The following is a 21,646-nucleotide window of genomic DNA, read 5'->3' on the forward strand; positions in this document are numbered from 1 at the left end:
GCGAGTGATTTTGCAATTGGGGCAGCTCTATTCCAAGAGGGCAGACCTGTAGCTTTCGAGAGTACGAAGCTAGACGACACCCAATATCATTGGCCCACACTAGAAAAGGAACTCTATCTGTAGTGTATGCCCTTAAGGTTTGGAGACACTACTTGTATGGTTCGAAGTTTCTTGTATTGACTGATCATCAGTCAATTAAGTATGTGTGTGATGGATCTGAATTGAGGGAACGGAAAGCTAGATGGGCAGAATTAATTTTGATTTTGAAATACGTTATCGAAAGGGTTCGTTGAATAGTGTGGCGGATGCCTTAAGTCGAGTCAAGTTTGTAAATGCTATGTCATTTACGGAAATATCCTCAGACCTATTTCAATCCTTGAGAGGGCTTTACGCAACTGATAGTCATTTCAGTTCTTATTGGCAGAGAGTCCAGGATGGGAGCTCCATGGTTGACCAGGACTCAGGGATTGTGCCACCTACGGTATAGGCGGCGGGAGGTCAATGGATGATTAATTAGGAACGGCTTGCTGTTCCGAAATGGAAAGATTTGTGTGCCAAATGTTCTGGAACTTAGATCCAAGATTCTCTGGGAGTGTCATGATGCTCCTAGTGCTGGACATCCGGGTATACATCGGACTCTTTCTCTTGTGAAGCATACCTTTTATTGGCCTAAGATGCGTGCATTTATTGAGAACTATGTAGTAGGTTGCCGGGTTTGTCAGGTTACTAAGGCAGAACGCCTTAGAAGCGCGGGGTTATTACAGCCATTACAGATTCTAGGTAATAAATGGGAAAGTATTTCCATGGATTTTATTACTGGTTTGCCTCGAACGAGCAAGGGTCATGACTGCATTTGGGTCATAGTTGACCGCTTGACAAAAATGGCTAGATTCTTACCTACTAGAACAACTATTTCAGCTATTCAGCTAGCTCACGAGTTTGTGGACCACTTGTTTAAGCTGTATGGTTTGCCATCTGACATAGTCAGTGATAGGGACTCAAAGTTTACAAGTAACTTTTGGACACTTGTTTTTGAGAAGTTAGAAACTACTCTAAGTATGAGTTCCTCACATCATGCACAATCCGATGGCAATACAAAGAAGGTTAACCAATTGGTTGAAGATATGCTTCGGGCATATGTATCTAAGAGACAGTCTTCATGGGAAGATTATCTACCTATGATAGAATTTGCTTATAACAGTGCAAAGCATTCCAGTACTGGTTACAGTCCTTTTATGCTTATGTACGGGTTTCAACCTAAGTCACCAGTTATGGTTAGGTTAAAAGGGATTCAAAATGATGCTGCAAAGAACTTCTTGCAAGACATGCAGTAAATGTTGCAGTTTGTCAAGGATTCTATTAGAAGTGCCCAAGATCGGGACAAATTTTATGCTAATAGACATCGTTCACCTAGAGAGTTCTATGAAGGAACGATGGTATATTTACGAATTCCTAAGGAATCCAAGAGCCTAAGTATTGGTTTGGTTCCGAAATTATCCCCCAGATACTGTGGTCCGTTCAAGGTCATTAAAAGAATTGGACCAGTTGCATATCGACTAGAATTGCCTCCTGATGTTAAAGTACATCCAGTCTTTCATGTGAGTAGACTGAAAGAAGTCTTGGGTGCGGATGATCAACTTGTTACAGATTTGACTTTTATTCCACACGAACCTGAGTGTATTCTTGAATTTCGTGACAGACAGATTCATAATCGAACTATCACGAAATACAAGATCAAGTGGAAGGATCGTGTTGAGGAGGATGCAACATGGGAGACATTACAAAACCTCCAGAGAACATTTCCGGGTTTTTTAGCAAACTCAGGAGTGAGTTCTTAGAGGAGGGGAAGTATGTCATGTGCACGGATTGGTATCTAGCGTGTACTGGGTACACAAGACTAGCTCAGGTAGCCTGGGGAGGCTTAGAGCTAGGCAGGCTTGATTCTCGGGTTGAGTGGCAAGGGTACGAACCAGTTAGAGGTCTTCGCTATTTTTGGCGCTTGGGGCCCGAGTCTATAAAAAGGGCCCAGGGGTTCAGTTCTCAGGGAGCCGATGGGAGCAAGTTTCGTTCCCGGGTGCTAGGTCTGATCCTGGATTGAGTCGCGGACGCGCACTTGCATCATAGCGTAGCCCAAGGTCCAGTAGCAGATCCCAGGCTTCACAACGCCACCTGGTGGTATGGGACACCAGGCTGGTTTGGATCTGGTTGGGAGTTCGTGCCAGTAGCTCAGCTCGTGGCTCGGAGGGGACATCTCCTGATTCAGGATCACATCCCGTAGATGTCATGGTTGGGTGGTGAGCAGCCTACTCAGTTTCTCTCGTTGTGTGTGTTCTTGTGTTTGCTTGCAGATCAGAGGTTTCAGGAGTGCTGGGACGTGTCATAGTGGAAGGAGCGAGAAAGGTTCCTCGGATTTTGCATACAATAGAGGAGACAAGCCAAAAAGAGCTACAGATAAGCATCGCAGGAACCTGGTCTTCACAGAAGGTGATTGGGTGTTGCTGCGATCAATGAGGTAGCTTATAGGCTGAAGTTACCTAAGCGGTGGACCATGCACAATACTTTCCGTGTTAGCTTGTTGAAGCCTTTTCATGGAGAAGTGCCACAGGATATGCCAGTTGAAGAGCAACCTGAAGTTGATGAGCAAGATGAGGTCTTGATTCCTGGGCAGATTGTGGCACATAAGGATCGGAAGGTTAATGGCAGAGTTGCCAGACGCTATCAAGTGAAGTGCAAGAATTATCTTGCGAACGATGCGATCTGGATGGAAGAGAGTGAATTGGCAGATTCACCACAGGTTTTACAGCTCTACCTTGAGGCATTTGGTCTCGAGCCTACTGCGGTAGCGGCTCATGCCGGTTCAGCAGAGCACAAATCTGGAGCATTACCGGATGTTCATTGGGGGGGGGGGAGGGAGCACCTCTGCACCCACAATGCAGACAGGCTCATAGGATATCTAGAGGTCGCTTGGTGACACTGTGGTTTCACCCGAGGCACTGATGCTGACAGTGTTTCTGCCGTGAGACTTCTATGATGAGTGATCATGATACTCTAGTTGGTAGATACACTGCCATACGGATGGATCTGCAATCCTACTGTATGTACATTGAATTTTTGGTACTTCATGTGATATTGTACTATTGATTATGGGCTGTTTATGCCTATTGGGACACCCTTTTCTATTTGCTGTAATTTTAGGACAGCAAACAAGATAGTTTGTTGTTTCAAGAGGGGGGTACGTCACGGGGACGTGGTGGTGATGGTGAAGTGTCCAAACTAAGTATCAGTGAATTTATATACCTAGATGAATCCAAGAACATTCCCAAACTCATCCTCTAAAAACACAACATAGTGCAGTTTCAATCTCATGATAGTCACTCACAAGGTTGAAAACCATAAACTCCATCATGCAAGCAGGGACTAGCTACTATGACATCCCCACTGACGTCATCAGCGCCCAACAGTGGGTGTAGACCATAGTATAAAAATATGCTCTCACACATACAAATCCACACACCCACACATACTTGAGCATCCATTTATACAAAGTCTTCGTACTGAGTTTCTGTCGACACTCCGGAGGTGAAGGGCAGACTAAGCCATGATGAAGGCTAGCACTAAAGGAGAAGGCTAATCAAAAGGTAGTCCAAAATCTCTTCATTCAAGCTACAACTGCTTGTGAAGTCTAAACATTTTCATTTTAGTCTTTCCCCAACGAGCATCTAAATCTAAATCTAGCTGATAGGGCAACGCACCATTTAAGATAGAAAGAATTATCACAATACCAGCAGGCCGCAACTTCGACGAAAACTTCAGAAGGTGAAATTTGCATGTCCGCTAATACGGCAGAAGCATATACCTAGATGAATCCAGGAACATTCCTAAACTCATCCTCTAAAAACACAACATAGTGCAGTTTCAATCTCATGATAGTCACTCACAAGGTTGAAAACCATAAACTCCATCATGCATAGCAGGGACTAGCTACTATGACATCCCCACTGACGTCAGCAGCGCCCAACAGTGGGTGTAGACCATAGTATAAAAATATGCTCTCACACATACAAATCCACACACCCACACATACTTGAGCATCCATTTATACAAAGTCTTCGTACTGAGTTTCTGTCGACACTCCGGAGGTGAAGGGCAGACTCAGCCATGATGAAGGCTAGCACTAAAGGAGAAGGCTAATCAAAAGGTAGTCCAAAATCTCTTCATTCAAGCTACAACTGCTTGTGAAGTCTAAACATTTTCATTTTAGTCTCTCCCCAACGAGCATCTAAATCTAAATCTAGCTGATAGGGCAACGCACCATTTAAGATAGAAAGAATTATCACAATACCAGCAGGCCGCAACTTGGACGAAAACTTGACAAGGTGAAATTTGCATGTCCGCTAATACGACAGAAGCATATACCTAGATGAATCCAAGAACATTCCCAAAACTCATCCTCTGAAAACACAACATAGTGCAGTTTCAATCTCATGATAGTCACTCACAAGGTTGAAAACCATAAACTCCATCATGCATAGCAGGGACTAGCTACTATGACATCCCCACTGACGTCATACAAAGTCTTCGTCATTGAATTAGCCTAGGGTACCAAGCTAGGGGCCTTAGTTAATGCCCAAAAGGTACCTATCATTTCATGTGCAATAAGTGCAAGTGGTTTCTCTAAGGTCATTGGTTTGGTTCAGTGAGGTCATCCTTTAAAAATAGACCCCCTAGAGATCCTACAAACTAGGGTCATTGGTTCCCAAGCATTAGGGTCATGGTGTGCTATCTAGAACGCGTAGAGCTAAGCACTTCTTTTGCTGGTCGAATTTGCAAAAGTGGCTTTTTCTGAACCTTTTTGCTTCTATAGCTTCCTGGGCCTCTCCTCTTGCAAAGCTACAGTTTTCTGTTGAATTTCGAGTGGTCCCACGCGCTGGTTGACTGGTTTTTCTCAGTTTTAGAGGACTTTCCGACGATGAAACTTCTCCAAAATCTTCTCAATGCATTCCTCTCTGAAGCACGCTTCTTTTGAGCCCAAGAACTCCCACTTCTTCGCGATAGAAGTGCTTCTTTTCGCATTTTTCAGTGGAATTCTTAATGGTCGGCTCTTGTAAATGCTCTTTCTTCATGCCTTTGCACTCCTCTTTGGCTGAGAATGCAATTGGGCATTGGCTACTATGTCCTCTTGGCGATTGAGGACTTGGTTCAAGTTTTCAGGGCTTGGTGAGTTGTGATTTTGCTGCTGCAATTTCTTTTTGCCATAAGCTATTGGTTGGCCTCGTGTGCCGCCTCTTTTCTTGGTTCACAGGTGCCCAGGTAGTGCTACATGAGTCATTCTTTGGTTGGGTACTTTGCTGATTTTATTTTGGAGCTTTGAAAAGCTTCGTGAATGCCATCTCGAGACCACTCAAAGAGAGTACAGCTAGGGTGTAATGTGATTGCATCTGCACAGCCAATGGAATTGCACTCGGAAAAGAGAATGCCTTTGGATTGAGCCTATGGATTAAGTGCACTTATGTGATGGTGTTCTATGCTTGAAAGCCTTGCAAAGGCTTAGTGAATTGGGGCTGCGTGCTCAGCTGCAGGGAAGGTCTCCCAGATGCAATTTGTAATCATTTCACTCTGAAATATAAAGAAATACCAAAAGGAGTGCCACGGTGTTTGGGGCCAATCAGGTCCACTTGTCTATGTTTGTTGAGCAGGGGCGTTCTAGCCTCCATCCCTTTTTCAGTGGTTTTGTTTGTGAACAAATGGGTAAATGCCAAATGGTGATCATGCAATGGTTAATGGTTGTGATATATGCTTTGTGAGCTGTAAATAAGTGCTAAAGAGATTAAAGATTTAGTTCCACTGCCCTTTGAGTGATTAGACACCGGTTTCACCTACCTACCTACTACCTCATATAAACATAGAGACATTTGCACCTATGTACTTGCGTACATGTAAAGATTCAAAGACTTTAAGCATAGGAAAGCCAATGTTGTTATATTCCCAAACAAATCCCTCCAATAAGCTTAAAATTTTTTGATATCAAATTTGCACCTCATTCCAGGAATACTATATCTTGCGAGAATCAGATGGTTGAAATCCATTCTCAGGTCCAGCCACTGACTCCATCTCCATGTTCTTCAAAGGAGAATTAAACCGTTGAGCTGCCCCCTGCAAGCACCACTCTCATTATCAGGTTTCCAAGTCTCCCCAACACCTCTTGACATCTTTTTACTAGGTACCATATTCATACTTGAACTCGATATTGTTATACCTTCATGCTAAACAATTAAGACCTCAAGGCACCGCAAACGAGAAAATGTGTAGTTACAGAAAAAGATGTGCTCGTAAAGAGCATTGCTGCTCAACAAAATCTGTGCATAACTATTCAAAATGTCACTTTCCCAAATTCGAAACCTTCTTCATTTGCCGTTTCAATGCAAGCTAATGGGGACAAAAACCATTATCGCCCCCTAAAAATTACTGTGCCAGCTTTATTAAATATTTTATACAGCACATGAGAGAATGAAAGCTCTTAAGTCAACTCTTCTGCATCAACTCCATTAAATATATACTTCACTAGATCTTCTGAGAAATACCATAGAAGGAAATCTTTGCTAACTCCACCTCCCAAACAAAACGTTACATTACAAGAACTTTCTGTATTATTAAAAGAATCTACAATGGCAAGTTTTTTCGATTACCATGAGCATCTTGATGTAAAGTCTGCACACACAACAAGAGATCGATAGATTGGGCCTTGGTACCATAGATTTTTCTTGGGAATCTTCCAACACAATGTGCATAACATATAGAGGTAGTGGTTTGCATCTTCTTGCCTTTTCACATGCTTTAGCAAATTGACATCACTCTCGACCCATGATCATGCAATATAGTTTTAACGACTGCTTAAATTACCCATTACTTCTATAAATCACCATCATTATTGCCCCTAATGATAAATATGTCAGCCTTCATCACACTCAAAGTTTCAATCAATACCTTTTCACATGCTTTAGCAAATTGACTTCGCTTTCAAACCCATGATCATGCAATATAGTTTTAACGACTGCTTCAATTACCCATTACTTCTATAAATCACCATCATGATTGCCCCTAATGATGGCTATCTAACAGCTGTGCATTCCCCCCTTCACATAACTCATAAGCATTTTCATCCCCAAGGGTTGCTGCTAGCTCTTCCTCAGTCAGCCTTCATCACACTCAGTTTCAATCAATAGCCTATGATGTTGGTATTCCTAGTAAATTTGAAGCTCCTGTGGGGCTATTAAGAAAAGAATACTCCTATTAAGCTACAATCGCTTGGCAAAGAACGCTTTTGAGACAAAGCAATGGGCAGAACTCAATAAGATATTGCAAATTTTCCAGTTTTGCAATCTCCTCTGCAAACGTTCTTGAGATCTGCTTCAAAATCTTTATATTCCAACATTAGCATCATTGATGTGACAGAACTTCCACACCCCCCCAAAAAAAAAAGAGAAAAGAGCCGTATATTAGAAAACTCTGGAAAAACTGATGGACACTTGACCAATCAGACAAGACAGCTGGCTGCTATGCAGCCTGCTTTGCAGGCTCCCAGCTCATTGCCTAGAGTATCCCAGATGTAAAAATTGCCTGCAGATCATCCCTTGCAGAAACACTCCTGCCTTTCAGTTCTTTTTCTAGACCCCTCCGTACCCTGCTCTTAAGGGGCTCGCACGGCATAGGTGATATCATGCCATATGTTGATGAGGGTGGCTGCAGACCAACTCTGCTGCCACCCCATCAATAAAGTGCAGCACACTACCCAGATATCCCAAGCAATGACGCTGGTAGCCGTCTCCCAAACTCTACCCTCTAGAGAGAACTCAGGTCTTTGTCGAGAGGCAGGGACAGAGTCTTGAATCTCCAAGCTGCGACACTGATACCATATACCCGTAGACCGGAGAGATCATCTCGATGGAGAAAGCATGCCGTGCCTCTGTCAACCAAGCTGCCATGCCTTTGTGAAGCCACAATTTTAGAGAGCATTGCCAAATCCTCTAAGCCACAAAACAGCTCCACAAGCAGTGAGCTATGGTCCTACGGGCTACCAACCAGAATAAATAAAGATATCCCTCTCGGATGGAGGCTGGTCCAAAGAGGGATCAAACCCTAGTAAGAATACATATCTGAGTTCTCTATCTCTCTATACTTCATATGATATCTATTATCTATTCTTTAAGTGAGGTCCTCATCTGTGAGTTGCATCGTTTGTGGATACAGCTGAAGGCCATGCCGTGGATAATGAGGTTCAAGTGAGTCCTACTTCCCATTTCCAACAAGCGCCAAACTAGTACGAATGTGTAGGATCAATCTCGATGGCACCTTTGGTTATGGGAAAGTAGACCATTCTGTGAGGTGCAATGGGATCCATGCGAGTGGTTTTGATAATCTAGGGTGGGGCACCCATAGCAAATGGTAGAGGTTCCTTTCTTCTCCAGAACCGACTGGTCCACTGACCTGCCCTGGTCCAAAACCCACCTACAAAGCCTAGATTTTACCCAGGGGTTAAGTCGCATTTGCAGGCACCTTCTAGGCCTTGTTCCAGGCCCTGGCAGCCCATCAAACTGGCTGCTTGAGCAGCCCTTTGTCCCATGATCTTGTTCCTGCTGGTCGCCATAGATCTGGTGGTCAATTCCATGCGGCCATTGCCCTGGCTGCTTGCGCAATTGACCCCGTACTTCTCCTCATATGGAGGCTCACAATTGGGGCCATTGATTCTAACACCACTCTGAGAAAGCTTTCGATGGAATCTCTGTCACTCAAGCATTAATTTTATCACCTCCACTATAGTATATTGCCCATTGCTGGCCTATCAAGCCACTAGGCATTTCTCAGCTATCTCCCCAAATTTCTTGAGCGATACTTTTGAGAATCCCTTTCTTTGTGAATTTATTTCCCACTCTGGCATGTTCAACTGCTCTCTAGGGACTATCAGTTAGAATGCAAGCCTTGCACACAACACTTTTGGAAGCACTAAAAAGAGATGGAGAACTAGAAACTATGTGTGAGTATTTTGCATCTAATATCGCTAATCCAAGATGCATAATATTGGAAGGAACATTCTCGTATGTGAACTTGATGTACCTTTGTAAGACTAGAATATATCCAATCATACAAATTTAGACTTTTTTGTTATTCTAAAGTCCAAAAATCTACACAAAATAAAAGAGAAAATGAAAGAGAAGAAAAAAGAGGTAACAAAAACTTTTTTGAAAAACAAAAGGAAGACATACTTAGCAAGCAAAGCAACACATCATCAGTGCCCAAGCATAAGCAGCTATACTGGGTTTCTAAAAACCCGCGGAGTCTCTTGGGCAAACCCAATGCTTACTAAAATACGTCAAATAAACAAGAGGAAGAAACAAGATAGAAAGAAGAAAGGAAGAAGGTGACTAAGCAAAATTAAACAAGCAAATCAAGAAACAAAATCTTCCAAAAAACAGGAATAAAATCTCTCTCTCTCTCTCTCTCTCTCTCTCTCTCTCTCTCTCTCTCTCTTACAAGCAATTACAAGAGGGTGCCCAGCAACTAGAACAGTTGCAAAATCTGATGCAAAACAAGGGAAAGACTAAGGAGAAAGCCAAAGTGGAAGAGCCCAAGCAATGGGTAGAGATTGCCTCCAAGTTCCCCCCTACAGAACCTGCAAGTGAGCCTAAAGCCCAACCTCAAACACGTAGTAACACCCCATCAAAGGAGGACATGCCGGAGCAAAAGGAAAGAGAAAAGCGCGCCCAAAATCTAGAGATTCGTGGACTCCCAGAAGTGGAAAAGGAAAGCCCCCTCACCTTGGCAAAGGAGGTGGCAGGTTTCTTTGCTCAACACTTCGCGATCCCAGATGTGGCAGTCTATGGAGCCCATCAGGTTGGGAGGATGCAAGAGGGCATGCCCAACAAGAGAGACATTGTATGCACTGTGATGGATGCAAGAAAGAGGGCTATCATTCTTGAAAGTAGCAGGATTTACCTCAAAGGTTCCCCCTATTATGTCAGCGAAGATTGCACCCCGAAACAGCAAGAAGCCAGAAGGAAGCAATATGCAGAAAGACAAATGAGACAAGGCAAGATGTCCCCTACTCAAGAAAGAAACCAGGATGCCAAATAGGGGTACGAGACCCATGGGACATACACATCGTTACAAGTGATGTTTTGGAATTGTAGAGGTTTCCCTTGGAATAAGGGAGTCAGTATTAATGCATTCATACAGGAAGTAGATATAGTTTTCCTGGGGGAAACTTGGGAAAGCGAGCTTTGCAGAATCCTAGAAATACCGGGATATGTAGTACATACAGTCTGCCAAAAACAAATTGGAAAGAGAGGCCAAGGAGGAGTGGCATGCATGATCCGGGAACACTTAGCAGACAAAATCAGCATGTATAGAGCTGATAAGCACAAGAGGTTTATATGAGGTTTATATGGCTGAAACTGAAATTTGGTGACTACCCTCACTTCTTGGCAGGATATTATATACCTCACCATGAGTCCCCTTTCTATGCTTGGAATGGAATAGATTCAAGTGGTGCATTTGAATCGCTATGCCTAGACATTGCAGAACTGAAAGACATTGGCAAGGTAATAGTCATGGGAGACCTCAATGCCAGAATTGGACAGTCGCAATTCCAACCTATTATGCACAATGAATTGGACAAAGAAGCTGCAATTGAAATAGATGCCTTGTGGCACAGGACATCAGATTAATGATACTGTAAATGCGCAAGGAAGAGCACTCAAGTGTATGATGAATGGGCTGCATATGCCAATTTTGAATGGGATGGAACGCTTTCCAAGGACCAAGAAGATAACATGCTCCTCTACCAGCGGGGGACATAGTGTCCTTGATTATGTCCTGGCCCATATCAATGCTCTACATGATATAGAAACTTTCAGGATAGGAGAGAAGTACCCTGAGTCAGACCATCTCCCACTATGGGTATTCAGAGAAGTGCAGAAATTTGCAGCCACTTCAAGAGGCTTCCGTATAGATCAAGACAAGCAGAAAGACTATGCCATCACACTAGATGCAAAACTGAATGCAATGGCAATAACACCCACATGGGAAGCCCTCAAAAAAGCTGTCCTTGACACTGCAATGCAAGCAACTACGCAGTGAGCTGAAACATATTTCTAATATTAACCTCTACAGACAGAAGGAAAAGCAATACAATACCCTCACGAGGAAGAAGAAAAGAAATTACATTTTAGAAAAGGAAAAATCTGATTTGCTTACATTCATCAAGAATCCCAGAAAGGGGTGGAAACAGGTTAAGGGCCAAAAGAAAATGGTCATGGGCAATATCTCTGATGAGGAAATGCTGGAGTATGTCACCAAGCTCTACAATCATGCCAATGCCACAGAAATGGGAAATGAAACAATGTCATATGCTTCAGCCATCCCTTTCACTTTTGAGGATGTTGAAGCAGGGTTGAAAAAGATGGCAAGTGGCAAGGCCTCTGACCACATGCACATGTGTGCTGAACTCTTCAAATGGACAGAAGACAGGGCACGACAATGGCTATCCCACATACTGACAAACGCTTTACATCATGGCTTCCCTCCAAATTGGCAAGAGAATTGGGTTCAGTCTCTATTCAAAGGAGGAGACAAAAATTTAGTCACCAATTACAGGACTATAATGGTCAGTTCCACACTAGCTAAACTTTTTAGCAACGTGCTTGAGGAAAAAATTAGCAATTGGGCTGAAGAGGCCAAGAAGAGGGCCATTGGCCAAGCAGGCTTCCGTAAAGAACATAGAACTGTAGATCACCTGGTCACATTAAGAGTACTCATGGATGAGAGCAGGCTCAAAGGAGAAACTCTTCTATGTTGCTTTGTAGATTTCAAGAAGGCATTTGATACAGTCCCGAGAGGTGGCCTATGAAAAAGAATGCAAGACCTCGGAGTCCCTTTGGCACGAAGGGTAGGCATCTCTCGCATATACGAGAAGGTATCATGCAAACTCAGGCAAGAACATGGACTGTCAACCGCCTTCCAAAGTAATATAGGGGTGAAACAAGGTTGCCCTCTTTCACCCACACTATTTGGAATATGCATTGAGAAGCTAGAAGAACTGATTAATGAATTTGCAGCAGAAGAAGGGATACAAGAGCCCAAGCTTGGCCTATGGACAATACTATTGCTCCTATATGCAGATGACGTGGTTCTTTTCGCTAATGACCCTGACTCCATGCATCAACTGTTACAGGTACTACAAGTCTTTTGCACGGGAAGTGGGCTGCAAGTTAACACTGCCAAAACCAAAATGATGGCAGTATGCACCACCCGACCTGAATATCCCCCGGTTATCAGCTTTGATGGGCAGCCCATTGAATATGTCGATACCTTTAAATATTTGGGAATTGACATACCAACCGATCACAGATGGTGGCAATGTGCACAAAGAAGGCTGGATATAGGTTGGGGGAAGTACTATCAATTTGAAAACGACTGTAGGCACACTGACACCTGGAACTGGAAGATTCGGAATATGTTGTTTGATGCATGTGGTTCAAACAGTATTATATGGAGTAGAAGTATGGGGGGGCAGCATCTCTCTCTCCACATGGAATGAGATGGAAAAATGCAGAAAGCTTTCCTACGAAGACATCTAGGAGTCAAGGCAACTACCCCTTATTGGAAACGGGCAGGCGGCCAATTGAATTCCATGCACTGATCAGAGTGAAGCAAAAGATTGCCACATAGAGCATGGACTGCTAGTATGAAACTTCAGAAGAATCATAAAAGCAAGATCATCTACACAGGATGGGGGACAGATATAAGGAAATGGTTCAGCCAATGGAAAGTGGAATCATACCTGACTATGCCCCTTAAAAAGGTCAAGATGCAAGAATTCCAGTTGTCCCTGCTATGCACTCTACAAACCCAATAATTGACAGTAGAAAAGAGGACCAAGCTAGAATACTATCAAGATCAAACAAATCCTTTATGCTGGTCATCTTTCATGACACCAGATGCCCCTGCTCAGCCATACATCAGTACTCCCATACCTCTCCTCTATCGCAGGAATATTGCCAAATTCCGCACACGGTCACATACCTTGGCAATAGAGATAGGAGCTTGGCTAAATCTGCCGCGACATGTCAGAGTTTGCAGATTCTGTGATTCGCAGACAGTAGAGACAGAGGCACATATAGCCCTACCCTGCCCCCGATATGCACACATCAGAGACGACTATCAGCAGATACTGGCAGACACCACTCAGATCTCGTCAGTTCTCTCCACTACCTCTCTAGCAGCGTTGGAATCTTTTGTCACTCGTCTTTTTTTGTACCGTCGAGAAATTCTTGACCCCTCCACAACGGAGGAGATTTTTGTACTAAGGATTAGGTCCCATGGGTCATTTTTGGCCCCCTGAGGACGATAATAAAATTCTACTTTTTACACTTATGTACCACTTGCTAGATTCTGGTATGTGAACTTGATGCTAAATTGAAGACTATATGGCATAGTCTAATTGTAGAAAGTGTTTTGAGTCTATGGAACCTTCCTTCAAGCTTTTCGGAGAAGAATTGGATCACTCTAACAAAACCTAGTCTTTCACATATGGGAGTTTATAGGAATGGAACAAAAGCACAAAGATGATGCTCTCCAACAAGCAGCACAATCAAGATTATTATCTCAATGATTGTTGTACTGAGTACATATACAAACATCGTGCCCTACATTTTCATGTTGTTGCTGCTACAAACGTTTACAAAAGCAGTATCACGTGTATCAGAGACAATAGGTGATAATATACAAATTCCAATGAGACCTGAGAAACGTGGTTCTCCTCCAAGACGCAGTGGGGTCAAAGATTTTTGCTTAATTTGCAAAGATTTGTACAAGGTTTGCATCTCATTTTGTAGGGTTAAAAATTCCAAGAAATTCTTAAAAGATGGGAAAAGAATAGATTTTCCTTCTTTTGAAATTTAAAGGATTCAACTATACTTCTTTGAAGGACCAAAACGAGAACTGCTTTTCTTCTACATGGACGTATTTCAATCACCCACTTGTATATAAATTCAATGTGTCTGAGTGTACTAACCTCTCTGTTGCCCTTTTCCACTCTCACACTTCACGCTTATTTCTATTGCTGTAATACTTGAGGACTCCCAGGGACTAAGATTCAGCAACACCCATGAATCGTAATAATAATAAAGCTGTCCCCCTCAACCTTCATGTTTTCCCATGATGCAACACGCAGGCCAGGCCCTATTCCCATTTTTAATCTCCTACAACTGCATTCAGAATCAAAAGGAGCTCCTTGATTACAGTTTTCTCCCACATGTACTTTTGTACTCGACCACATAAGCGCACAAACCCTAGCACTCCCAAGCACATTTTTTAGCATCAATAGGAATCACAACTGATGCAAGAATTTCTATGATCGTTCCCACAAAATGGAAGAGCGGAGTAATCACAACTATATTGTGGCTTGTAAGGACTACTTAATTACAATAGGTTCCATGGCTTCTTCCTCTTCCTACCACTCCACATTACAAATATTGCAGCTGAGAAATGGCCATGCCCACTCACCCAGTCTGAATTATCTAGTACTGAGTTTGCCTAGCCCATGTGGTCATGCCTAGTGAAGATGTTGCTCATCTACCAACAGAGAGACCATATGCTAAAACTTCACCAGTCCTCTCCCGATGATATCACAATCCAAAAAACCACAATTCGGAGCTGTTTCCCTTGATCATCAACTGATTTGGTCCCTTCCCTTGCTTACGACTAACCTCATCGTATCCTGTGAGAGTTAAGTGAGGTGCCATATTTTCAATACAAAGGGCCTAACTACAAGCAAGCATACATGGTATTGGCTCTTACCTCCAAGCTCAGCCATATTTTCAATACAAAGGGCATAACTATGAGCAAGCATACATGGTATTGGCTCTTACCTCCAAGCTCCAAGAACTCCTCACGTGAAACTTTGTAGCTGGACCCAAAAAGTTCAATTGCATTGTTGATAGTTACTATGGCAGGAGGCAAGGCGTGCTATGCAAGAGAAGAAGTGCCGTCTCTCTTTCCAAGACGTGCTATGCAATGAAAGAGGGCATGCTACTCTAGCGTTTTTGGCTTGTGCCACTTGTGGAATATACGGTTTTAAAATAACGTTAAATAGTGGAGGTCTATAATAAGTTCACCATACTTTTGAAACGTTGGAAAATTCTTAGTGTGAAAACCTTTCAATTTCATTTGAATATTTAAGAAAATTCTCTCCTTCATAAGTTGAACGCTCATTCCAAAAATCAGATTTCTATTTTACTGCTTCACGATATATTCTCAAGGTAATTAGCTAGTCTTCATCATTGTTATTTATAAATTGAACAACTCCATTCTTTACAAAGTGAAATATTCAAACAAGGGGGCACAATTTGTGTGCCCGATAGCACTGCCCCATTGTCTATGATCTATAATGAATGGTGGAAGCTTGGAAGGAGTAGGAAATTATTTGTGTTTGAAAAATCATGTAGAAGATGGACGTGCAGCTGCAAGATTCCTTAAAAGCTTCGAGTTCATGAATACGCAACCTGTTTCAATTTTCTCTCGTAAAATACCTGGCCTTTTAGGATCTTTATGAGCTCAATGGTCGAAGTCGAATGCCAATCTATCCGTAATCTCTGAGAATCACCAGGGCATCAAATGGAAAAGAGAACCAGCAAATCAAATCTTAGTAGTTTTGACCTTTTGTTGTTCCAAATGCTGCTTCAAGTGGAATAGAACATCCCTGGATTTTTGCATGCTTCTGCACCAGCAACTCGATGCATCGTAAGTAATGCGTCCCAGCTGCATTCATTCACAGGCGAGGCCAACCCTAGTTCCCCTTCCAACAAGGCCTTGGCACAGCTTACTTAATCCAATTGGCAAGCCAGATGGAGTAGTTTGCAAGGGAACGAGTAGCTAAGAATTGGCTCAAAGCTGTTTGCGATGGAGACTTTGTCTTCATCTGCAATCTCGTCAATTTTCAGCCTTGCGCTATCTTTTGGAGCGAGTAAATCAGACTAATTTGGGTGCCACCGTTGCAGACAAAGGCGACAAGATTGTTTTCCAATTCCAATCTCTACACTTCAGCCTGACGAGGAAATTTTTTAAAAAGAACAAAGCTTCGGTGTGAAAGAAAGGCCCATAGTCATGAGTAGCAAGGCTTTGATTCCAGTAGGGCATCTCTCCAAAAGCGGACCAGACCATGCAATGCGAGTAATTATCATGTGAATCAGCAGCATATGCACACACAGATCAGATCCATCCTCCCTGTAAACAGGTCGTCTTCTACACAGCCCTTGAGCAAAGTTGTCGATCAGCTATGGTATTGGATTGTTTGCACCTCCACCTTCTGAAATAAGAGAAAAGGCCTATGACCTCAACCCTGATGCCCTTGCCAGCTGCAAGTCAAAATGGAGATGGACAATCAAGGCAGAGTTTCATGATTATTGGTGTACAAGGATCGTTCATCTGCAGAAGGAGACATGGAGGCCTGATCCATTTCGCAGTTTTAGAAGTATCGTGGAAGTTGGGATATTTGAAACGAGGCCTATGGGGGGTCGAGGATTCACCGCAGCACCTAATACTCTTGCTGCGGTTGGTGTGTTTCTGTTGCTGCTGTTGCAGCAAGAGGGGATCATAAAGGTGGAACATCCTTTCCTCTTGGATATCCGCTCCTGTAGCTTGGCACATTTCAGACCCTAATGATTCCGAAGGAGGCTAATGCAGTCCGCTCCTGTGATTCTACCTCTTCGCGGTTAATCAAAAGTAATCACGCATTTTTGGTTATTGCTCGCTCAAGGAAACATAAGGTGAGCCAATCGTGTTTTGGAAGCTTTGTTCATCTCAATTGCAGGAGACATATATAGGTACTAAGAAAAAGTCTGCATCCAGTGTCTCAAACGTCCTGACAGGGCTGCAAAGCAACCGCTGATCAATGGCTACTTCTGCAGCAAAGAGATGATTGCAGCATCATCGAGCATCTTTCAATCATTGCAGCAGCATCGAGCATCTTTCAATCAGTCTTCATTGAAGTGAGGAGGCAAATTGTACACGAATATCTTCAATTCAGTCAACAATTCCAAAACCGTCTCAAAATTGAAGCGCAACACAATTCAGTCATCAAAGCAACAATTTCATAGCAACCGGGGCAGACCTTCAGTGACAATGATATTCACAAGCTCCAAAAGGGGTGAGAAGCCTGCGAGGTGGTCATACCTCGATCGTTCTATGTGAAACTCAGTCCTCGATCGAATGAAGTATATCAACAAGTATGTGGAGATTTGTGAGCAGTGCCCTGAAAGGGGCAGAGTCTATAGGATCCATCCTGAAAGGGGCAGGCTAGAGCATCGATTTAGATGCTCCTTTGAATTCGGTTTTGCTCACACTGCACTAGTTGTCCCTCGAGTGATCTCAACGTACTTGGCAACCATCATGCGGTTGTCAAACCGATAGACGTGCGTTTGCTTGGCTTCCCATCTCTTGCCATCTACAGTCATGCTCGCTTACTGCTAGCGCTGAAGCTCCAAAGCTACAAGGCTTCGTCAAGATGAGGGGTACAAGGATGCGAGGCCAAGGAGCATAGCTAAGACCACAAGGTGCTAAACAAATTCCATCACACCGAATCAACCCTCTACAAGGGGAAGACATTACTATTGGTCTTTTGTATGTAGATGATCTGATTGTAGAGTGAAATCTTTCGAAACAAACAGGAAGAAGGATAGAATTATAAGATCAATAAAATACAATAAACATCTTGACCTTGAAAATTATTATAGAGAGATGCTCCTACTACACATACCTTTTCGGGAAAAAGAAGAAAACTTAAAAACTTCATGCGAAATATGGGACGAGTCATACAATCTCCACATTGATGATATAATTTAGTCCTTGCCTCGCATCTCTCTGTCCTCTCCTACATTATCCCTCTCCACCTACAAGACTTGCAAGATCTCCCTCTCCACCTTAAGGTAAGAATTTCTCTCATCTACCTCTATTTCAAGTTTTTTTGGTTTCTTTGTCTTTCTTTTTTCCCTCTAGTTTCCCTCCCTTTCTCTTGAGTTTCTCTCCTCCTTTCCTTTTCTTTCTCTCAAGTAAAAACCAATACATGAAACAAAACCTAGGAAAGATCTAACTCTTGTTTTCATGCTTTGTCCTTGTTTGTAGACTTCTCTTTGTCTCCTCTCCATTCCTTTGTTACGTTGCTTCTCCAAACTCCTCCTTTCACTAACTACTTTCCATCAAAAGGGTATGTTTCCTCTCTTTTATAAGGCAAAAAACATGAAACTTTGAGCAGCATCATCCGTGGTCACGCCTAAGACACGTACTTTCTAGGTAAGAACGTGCTCTCTCTCTCTCTCTCCTCCCCTCATTTTTCTTTTCGTGCATACATTAGCCTATAGCTATAGCACCGTAAGCGCTAGCTGCAGTGATGGGAGTAGGAACTCTCCACTCTTTTCCTCTCTTCTCTCCTCTTCTTATTCTCTTCTCTTCATCTTTTCTCCTTCTTTCCTCCTTCATCCTTTTATTTCTTTCTCCTTTCTTCTTCTACTTATTCTCTATTTCTCTCCTTCTCTCATTCTTTCTCTCCTACTCTTCTTTCTCTCCTCTCTTCCTACTCTTATTCTCTTCTTATTCTCTCCTCTCTTTCTCGTCTTCCCACTCTTTCTCTTCTTCCCACGGGACAATGGACCACCGGTCGGGCTCCTTTGGCAGATGGAGCAAATTACCCATGGAGGTAGAGGCGAGGTGACAACAACAATTTTGAAAGACTTCATGGAGGAAAATGCTTTACCTTAACCCCATTTATCTACTAAAGTTCCTGACGGTAAAGAGGTGATTGCTATACCTTTGCAATGGGCTTGAGGAAAGAGGAAGTATTTACTCTTTTGGAGATGAGATAAGTAAAGAGAGCATCAAGTTGCTTATTTTTATAATTTGTTACAAGAATATGATTTCTCTAATGTGCATACTCATGCACATGATTGTTAACTATCTGCCCCAATAAAAGAGCATAGAGAGCCTAGACTTGTTCATCGATAACCTCTTGGATGCCAACTTGTTTATGGTTGAGGTAACTGTGCAAGCCAACATTATAATGTTCATGCCTAATTAGTATGATGACATGTACCAATCTATCAACACCAACATACCTAAGGTGCACTTGTCCTGAGACAGGCGCAAGCAACTTACTGTCCACAATCAGAATTTTTGCATTGGCATAGGACTTCGTATCACTTCAGCCTGGATGTAGTGCATTGCTGATGCATATCACCACACAAGCAAGCTACGATTCTATGCAAGTACACCCAAGGACTGTGTGGTGAGAATTTTGTAAGTGAAATGACCATCCAAAAGGTGATCCAGGCTAGACTCTAGTGGCTAACACTAGCCAGAGATGCTTGCCTCTTTGACAAGCAATGCAATGTATGCCAAAGGCTGGTCTAGCCAACCATTCATCATCGAATTCCACACAATCCAAGGCTATAGGTATCTGCTAATGTGACTCCTCTGAGACTAGCTAACCATCTAATTCATATTCAAAGACCAAATGAAATGCAAAAATCATATGGATTTAGGAATGCATAAGACCCTATTGTTAGTATCCAGTGTTCACTATTATAAAAATGAATGTTCAATTCATTCTTTGAGTAAATGAAATGGTGTAGTAAGACATCAGTTATGTGGTACTATACACTCTTTATGAGGGAGGTTGTTGATAGAATATCCAAGAAGGTCTTAAATAAATGATAAAATCATGTATGTGAATGAGACTTTAGCGAACCATTTTGACTCTGATTCAAAGACCAAATAAAATTAGAGAACCAGACGCATTTAGCAATGCATGAGTTTATTATTAATATTCATTACTGTATAAATGGAGGTTCAATTCATTATTTGATTAAATGAAGTGTAGCAGTAACCAATCACTTTATATGGGGTAATAAAAACTCTTTATGAGGGAGGTTGTTGATAGAATAGCTAACAAGGTATCAAATATATGATAAAATTATCTATACGGGAAGAAGGGAAAGAAACACTTTTTTTAGTTTTAATTTGGTGGTTTTGGAGAGAGATTAGGCAAGAATGAGAATCCCATTGTTTCGTTCTTAGAGAGGCAAATTCGACCCATCCAAAGATCCAGATTTGGAGACTAGATCTCAAGGAGAAGTATAGAGGCTCACAGAAGAGGAGGGCAAGGGATCAAGCCTATGCAAAGAGGCCAAGGACGAGGAGGACAAGGAGGACAAGGAGAGTTCGGAGGAGGAGGAGCAATAGTAGGATAGGACAATTAAAAGTTTTTGTATTTTGGCACTTTTCAATTTTGTATTACTTTGGCAGATTTGCCATTCTCAACTTTGGCACTACTTTTTCCATTTTGTATTACTTCGGCAGATTTGCCATTCTCAACTTCGGCGCGACTTTTGCCATTTTGTAGACCTTTATTGTAACATGATTTTGTAGAACATCTTTTGTAATGTTTAATCATGATTCTAATGAAAAAAAAAATTATGGGGTAGGATGGGACAGAAACAAGCCCCTTCTGCCCCACATTTTTTTAAAATTATGTTGAAACATCAATATATATTGACGCCTATACCAATAGTGCAGTGTCGGTGTATGCCAATGCCCACACTGAGAGCTTGCACTTACTAACACCCATACTAACACTGACATTGACGCTTTCTTTACGACGTATACACCAACGGACATTTCGACACTTTTCACTTTTTTAAAAAAAATCTTTGTTTTTTGCGTTGGTGTCAGTGTCGAAAAGCGGCCCATGTCTTGTAGTGTCTACTTGGATGGAACACATCCCATGCTCAACTAAGGTAAAAAGACAACATACAACCTGAGGAGTTTAATCATCTTACCTCGGAGGGCACGATGCAAATGCACCCACAAGAAGAAGAAGCAGAAGACCTTAGACATAATGGATTCCAACCAAGCCAAAATGAATCATGCCCATATCTTCATTACTCTATATAGATGTACAATCCTCATCCTATCTATAGGGGTGCAGCACATGGCATACTTTCCATGTCTCCACAACTTTTAACTAATTAGGGTTCACTCATGAATAATCAAACACACCACCCTTGTAATCTTAGTCTATACATGGCATATGTCCATGGCTTCTACTACTTAGGGCTCACTTAGGAATAATCAAACACACCACCCTTGTAACCTTTACCTATACATGGCATATTTTTATCAAATAGCAAGTGGGTTACCCATAGATATACATGTCTATGTTCTGGTTGCTAGGATGTGTACATTGGAGCTTCAAGAATTCACTCTCACCATAAGGACAAAATTTGTCTATGCTTACCTATATGATAAATAATCATACATCGATGTAGCATGTCATGTTACTATGTCCTAATGCATGTTTTGCTACATGCTCAATGAGCCCAATGACCTACTATTGTGCAAGGCACTCCCATTACAAGCTATATTTAGATTACTTTCATCCCATGAAGTATATCAACAAGTATGTAAAGATTTGTTAGCATTGCCCCTAAAAGGGGCAGGCTATAGCATCAAATCAGATGTCCGTTTAATTTGGATTAGCAGCCACCTAGCATCCAGGCAACAGGTTTGCATGGTTGCCAAAAGGCCAAGTGGCAGCCATGCC

General features: G+C 42.3%; 1 protein-coding gene across 4 annotated transcripts in view; it reads right to left on the bottom strand.

Annotated features, from left to right (window-relative positions):
• Positions 1–17,614, bottom strand: part of LOC147884126 (pentatricopeptide repeat-containing protein At5g27110-like) — a 29,703-nt gene extending 12,089 nt beyond the window's left edge. For 2 of the 4 annotated variants that reach the window (XM_087398850.1, XM_087398853.1), the window contains exons 1-2: positions 15,585–17,206; positions 6,037–6,153 (exon numbers count right to left, since the gene is read on the bottom strand). In XM_087398850.1, the coding sequence (XP_087254976.1) occupies positions 6,037–6,086 (50 nt within the window). In that variant the 5' untranslated portion in view covers positions 6,087–6,153; positions 15,585–17,206. Of the gene's footprint in view, positions 1–6,036; positions 6,154–15,584; positions 17,207–17,226 lie in introns of those variants that run through there. The other 2 variants (XM_087398851.1, XM_087398852.1) reach the window with 2 other exon arrangements.
• Positions 17,615–21,646: the final 4,032 nt, after the last annotated feature.

This window comes from Dipteris shenzhenensis, chromosome 27 (genome assembly GCF_047967505.1).
Source record: "Dipteris shenzhenensis isolate YYH24624 ecotype China chromosome 27, Dip_SZ_1.0, whole genome shotgun sequence".
NCBI lineage: Eukaryota > Viridiplantae > Streptophyta > Polypodiopsida > Gleicheniales > Dipteridaceae > Dipteris > Dipteris shenzhenensis.